The sequence below is a fragment of the Erpetoichthys calabaricus genome, chromosome 4 (genome assembly GCF_900747795.2).
Source record: "Erpetoichthys calabaricus chromosome 4, fErpCal1.3, whole genome shotgun sequence".
NCBI lineage: Eukaryota > Metazoa > Chordata > Cladistia > Polypteriformes > Polypteridae > Erpetoichthys > Erpetoichthys calabaricus.
In genome coordinates, this window is record NC_041397.2 from 44,880,246 (window position 1) to 44,886,766 (window position 6,521).

At 33.7% G+C, this 6,521-nt stretch overlaps 1 protein-coding gene across 1 annotated transcript; it reads left to right on the forward strand.

The window, feature by feature from the left end:
• The first annotated feature begins 1,153 nt into the window (after window positions 1-1,153).
• LOC127527515 (olfactory receptor 10A6-like) lies at window positions 1,154-2,546 on the forward strand. Its single transcript, XM_051926562.1, has one exon. It carries the CDS (start codon window positions 1,297-1,299, stop codon window positions 2,242-2,244), a length of 948 nt encoding a protein of 315 aa, XP_051782522.1. The 5' UTR covers window positions 1,154-1,296; the 3' UTR covers window positions 2,245-2,546.
• The last annotated feature ends 3,975 nt before the right edge of the window (window positions 2,547-6,521 follow it).

Consider the following 6,521-nt stretch of genomic DNA (forward strand, 5'->3'; position numbering starts at 1 on the left):
GAAAGCCGTGTAGTTTCAATCGTTTGAAAGCCTTTCACCACATCAAATTCTGGTGAGAAGACACACTGATTATAATGCAAGATTATGTGTGTCATTCATTTTGAGAAAGCCAGTGAGAGTTTTGCAAGTTATTTTAACTGGTTAAAGGCTTTTGAAAAACTGGCCTTCATTTTTTGCATATACAGAAATTCAACTTCATTGTGGTTCTTAAAACTAGAAAGGATGTTAAAGATGTTAAAGGACTTTTTCTATATGTTTTGTAAAACAGTTATCAGTAATTCAGAGGAAGTCTGTATTGAATTAGATGTTTAGGGTAGTAGGCAGGGTATAACTTTCATCAAAAATATTTTACTTGTATAGTTTAAGTCATGTTCATCTAATATCTATTTAATTTAATCAAAAATATGCAATATTTAAAACAATCAGGAGGGAAAAACATAATGCTATGACTGCTACAAACTTTTGAGATTTTTAGTTTTGAGGACTCTTCGTAATGAGGAAAACAAAAAAGACTCCTGAGACATGCTAAATAAATATGTAGCAAAACATGACAAGACATTCTCTATATATAAAGCTATAACCTTTCACATATGGCATCATTTACCACTTGGAGTGCTATATAATGAATCATTTAGGAGATTCCAGAAAGAAAGGTAAAAACAGATTATAAGCATGATTTCTTTTTTGTAGTATTGCATAAAAGTAGGGCACTATTATGCTAAATGAAGGCAAGCAAATAAAAGGAATCAGTAGAACATTAAAATTATGTAAAATTCATGTTTTTATATCTCTGCTTTACAGGTCTGTTTTCTTTTATTTAGTATACTTTTTATCTTGAGCGGAAAAGTACCTTGGAATAAATTATAAAACCTCTGCAAAAAGTACTGAATTGTAGTTTGTAAAGTACAGTATGATGTCATTTTACCAGTTGTATTTTTTGTCTACCATGTTTGTAACTTAAGCCAGTTTTATACTGTTTAATCAACATAATATTAGTCTTTTAATACAAGACAAAATATAAAATGCAATACTTGTTAAAAAATAGTACATTAAATTGGGCCAAATTTTAAATTGCTTCCTTTGAAAGATTATAAAAATGAAAAACTATGTATCTAAAATTAACCTTTTTTTGTTTTTAATCAGTAAGAAGTATCCTGACCTGTGGTGTATTTGATGCTTCAGTGAACTCTTGTCGTAAACCGTGTCTAAAAGTTGGGCTTTTTATCTGCATCTCAGAAGTCAAAAGAGGCTGATTTTCTTTGCTTTTTTACCCTGTCAATTTATAGACCCTGGAAAATGATGGATAATTCCTCATACATTGCAAGTTTTATACTTGTTCCCTTTAAAGACATGGGGAACAGTAAACATGTATATTTTATAGCTGCACTAATTGCATATCTACTGATGCTAACTTTTAATCTCTCATTAATTCTGCTAATACTTTTTGAAAAAAGCCTTCATGAGCCTATGTACATTTTTCTGTGTAATTTGTTGATTTGTGCACTTGTTGGCTGCACAAATTTTTACATAAAATTATTGATTGACCTTCAGACAGATGTTCCAGTGGTTTCTCGTTTAGTTTGTTTCACTCAAATTTTTTTTCTTTATATTTATTTCTCTGTTGAAATTACCATTTTAACTGTCATGGCATATGATAGATTCATAGCAATAAATGTTCCTTTGCTATACAGTACAATCATTTCATATGCAAAAGCTTTAAAGTTAATTATTCTGGCTTGGATATATCCAATTTGTTGTGTAAGTATTTTGATATCACTGTCTAGCAGTCTGAAGTTATGTGGAAATACCATTAACACAGTGTACTGTAATAATTGGGAAATTGTAAAGTTGTCCTGTACAGACACCAGCGCTAATAATGTTTATGGATCAGTGGCTTTTGGTATGTTTTTATTGCCTATACTCTTTATTTTATATTCATATATAAAAATCCTTGTTTTGTGTTGGAATAGCTCCAGATCTCATAAATGGAAAGCTTTTCAAACGTGCCTTCCACATTTGGTTACATTCACGTTCTTCTTATGTTCCATAGTATTTGAAATAATAGAGAGCCGATTGCGCTTGAAAAGAACATCAGACGTGGTCAGTACCATTGCTTCTTTGGAGTCTGTAATAATTTCCCCTCTTTTAAACCCTTTAATATATGGAATTATTTTACCTGAAATACGCAGAAGAATTATTCATGTATTTTTTCCTGGTAAAAAACAAACATTACAACATAGATAAACTATGTAAATGTCTCAAGACCAGGAAAAAAAAATTGTTAATTTTGTATTCATAAGTAGGTGTCAAGAAAAGATATCAGAAGCTGCTCAAACAATAAACATATCTGTTTAATATTGTGTCTTTTACCTACTTGTAAATTAAAGTGTCTTCTTCTTTCGGCTACTCCCGTTAGGGGTTGCCAAAGCAGATCATCCAAAATTGTTGTCCGCATATTGATTTGGCAAAATTTTACACCGGATGCCCTTCCTGACAAAACCCTCCCCATTTATTCGGGCTTGGGACCGGCGCGAAGAAACACACTGGTTTGTTTCCACTGTGGCAGGGTTGTACATTAAAGTGTAATCACTTTTAAAATGACTACAGAGTGCCATGAGCAATTGGAAGGACAGTTGTATTTTAGTTCTTTGCTTTGTCAAGTAGGATAATTCCATATTGTTGGTGTCATTGAAAACACAGCACATACCTTTTGCATTTAAGCAAGTAGTAGAAATAAATTACAACTGGCTGTAATATATTTATTAAATACCTTCAATAATTTACAGTATTTATTGAATTGAATTTGTAATAAAATATACAATAGAAATTATTCATTACTTTTTATGCAAAAATATTTTGTATTCAGTTACACTCAGAAGTAGAAAATAAGTATACTGTATATAAAAATTGTATTGCCATGTAGATGACCTGCAACTATTTTGTCAGGCAACTTCACAAGGAAAAGTTCTAAGGCATGCCACCCAACATGGTCTTAAAACACAGCCTCTTTCATTAGTGTTCATTAGTGTTTTGGGCTAAAGAAATACTCACACTAGATTGGATAACATTTATGTTGTGTTATTTACAATGTGGTTACTACTGATATATCATAAAACATATCTGAAATATTTTTTACTTGCCATGCCTGAATATGAAGGTAAATGGATTCACATTATTTTAAAACCCATTAAAGTTCTGCTGGATATACAGATATATTTCCACATAGTGTTTTGTGCTTTTGAGAAACACTTGTTGCAATTGTGCTTGAAATGTATCAGTGAAAATAAAGAACTCCTGTGTGTTTTTATTGGTGTTTTTTATTTGATACAAACAGATTCACACATACATTTTAGTTGCTTTTTTGTTTAATGAGTGGAACATCAATGTGTTCACAACGGCCACAAAAAAGAGCATCTTAAAATAAAGTACAATTGAATTTGAAATATATTGAGATGAAGTTGGTAAGTGGCCAAGCAATCGAGAACTTTTTTTTCCCCAACCAATTTCTTTTTTTATTAAATGGCCACAGGACTTCTCCGACTACCCTGGCTATGTGGGACACCAGCTATGTCACAAGGTGTATTCCAATACACATATCCACGCACACTCTTTCTTGTTTAATTTTCAGTCACCACCTAACCTAACATATTTGTCTTTGGAATGTGGACAGAAAGCACGTTACCTGTGGAAAATAACAACTTCCAGACAAATAGCGACCATTCTGAAAATCAAACATGGATCCTGGGAGATGCAAGAAGAAGCATTCACTACTGCAACACTGTTCTGCCTAAAATGATAAATACAATTTGTCCATTAAAATGACAAACATGATACATTTACCAAAGGGGTACATTCAATTATCATTGCCTTAATTTTTAAATATGATGGACACATTATTAATATAGAAAGCAAGTAGATATTGAAAGAAACAACTATCATGCTTTATATATACTGTGTATATATATATATATATATATATATATATATATATATATATATATACACATATATATATATAATATGGTAAATTGTAAGAATGTTTCATTTTGGGTTATATTTATGTTATTTAACATGTTTACTGCTTTTCTTGAAGCTGCTTTTTTAAATCTGTATGAATTACCCCATTCTTAAACATTTCCTGACCCTCTGTAAAGTAGTAATTACCCTAATTTACAAGCTATTAGGTCATCTTGTTAAAAGATAAAATCAGACCTAAATCTGCTCTGAGAGTGAAAAACAGAAAGCCATACATCAAGTCACATTTAACCAAGCAACTGGAGAAAAGTACTGAATTACAAAAGCCAAAAGTCTTATATATTGCTGTCTTTGCAAGATTCATGGCTTCATTGAATCTTCATGTGAAGTCAAGCACTTTTTAGGCCTTATGTATAGGACAGTCCACTCCTGGAATTTTTTAGTTAATTAATCAGCAGTACAACACACCTAAACATATGTGATTCACAATAGAAAACAATATATTTGACTTATTTTCAGCCTTGCTGCAACATATGAAATGAGATGAATAGATGAAACTTCGTGATATAGATAGTGTAACAGAATGGACGCTTGGTGGCAGTATTGCCTACCTTTTTCCCAACAGACAGATGCTGTGGACACAGGCTAAAAGCACTAAGAAGACTTTTAATCTTTTTACTTCTTCCGTCATAATGCTTCCAAAGCACCACAGCCACAGCCACAATAAACACAACAGTAAAGTAATATTAATTCCTAATTTCTCCTCCACACCTCCCAGCAAGCTCTGTCCTACTACTTGCTCTGGCTCGCTTGCTTGGTCTTCCACAGTCTTTTATATAGTCCTTGACCCGGAAGTGCTTCTGTCCTTCCGCCCACGTGACTTGCTCGCACTCACGGGTCGGATGGAGAATTGGCTTTTTCCTTCAGCTCGGAAGTACTTCAGGGCTCCTGTCCTCGTGACTTAGGAGTACTTCCGGGCTATGGATGAGGCATGGCTCCTCCGGTCCTCTCACAGCTCCTTTTGGCAGCACCCACGGTACCCAAAAGGGCCGAGAAGCTGCACTGCGGGAATCCGGGGCACCGTTACCCTCCAGGGGAGCTGCCATCTAGCGTTTTGGGGGAGGCAGTGTCCTGGAAAAGCTGCCTTCCCCCATCCTTCCATCTCAGGGGTGTCCCGGTTGGGATGAGCTGCCAGCCATCTGGCAAAATAGATAGATGGATAAATCACAAGGGGAAATTTCCATGTTAAATTAGGTTTCTGAAAGTTAAACAGAAGGTCATTAGTCTTTTTGTTGTCCACAGAATAATACTGATACCAGCACTCATTTATCAAACATTTAATTTCATTTTTTCAGTGGTGTTCAGATTTGCATCCAATTACCATAGTGCATTTGGTGTACAGCATAAAAGTCAATAGAAGAGTGTTACATTTTTTACTTTCTTAGAAAAATTCAAATTTAATAACATTTTGCAATATTTGGATGATAATTCAGATTATGTCATTTATGAGCCGGTATGTGAGACTGGTTAGTACTGTGCTAAAAACTGAGTAAATGTCCAAAGGTAGTGCCCTGGCATAAGAAACTGGCTTATTTAGAAAACTATTGCTATTATGTCAGATTGATAAAGTTTCTACAGTCCTGTTGGCACGTTAACCATATTGGTTTCTTTGGAAAAGTTTTGGGCTTTCTTTCCAGCAAGTCTTTTTGGCTCCTGAAGATTGTATATATCATGCTGATCCACGTGCATATGACTGTGTCTGAATTGTGAGATTTTAGCCATTTTATTTTATGTGAGATTGCTCTTTAGGGCAATAGAAATACAAACGTTGTGTTTATTTAGCTGAGGCCTTTGGACTGCCTTGATCATTTTCTGTCTTTTTATTTGTTCAGAGCCACTCCAGTATGCAAGTTGACAGTCCCAGTGTCCTGCAGTGATTCACAATGCTGTGGAAGAACAGGGAAATATTTTGGCCACATCTGCATGAAAAAAATTTGTCAAGAATTCAGTAGCATTATTTTAGAATAATGATACTGGTTTCTGTGATTGACTATCTTATCCTATTAATTTTTCTATTAGGTTTTTTTCCTGTCATATCTGTTCTTTTACTCTTTTCTGTTGTGTGGTAGTTAAATTTTGTTTAGCTTTTTTGCCTCTTTGTAGTCCTGTTTTTCGTTTGCTTTCTCTGTATTGATTTTGAAGTAAACAATTGTACTCATCTTTGAGTAAGATATTGAAATAGAATCTGGGTGAAGTGTCAAAATGGGCTGTGCTTATAGGTGCATAGACTTTTTTTTTGAGATAAAACAAGCATAAACTGATGCAGTTTCGCATAAAGAAATGAAACAAAACTCATTTATAGCACCATGAGAGACTGCTCAGTATCTACAGAAAAATTATTTTTGAAGGTATTGCTATTAACCTTTACAATGTTCTCAAATCAAATTGTATCTAGTGTTGTGTTTGAAATCAGTAAAAGCACCCTAAATTTCATTTGTTCAGAATTAATCTTTGTGACTTTTCCTGTGTTTACCCCAATTAACAAA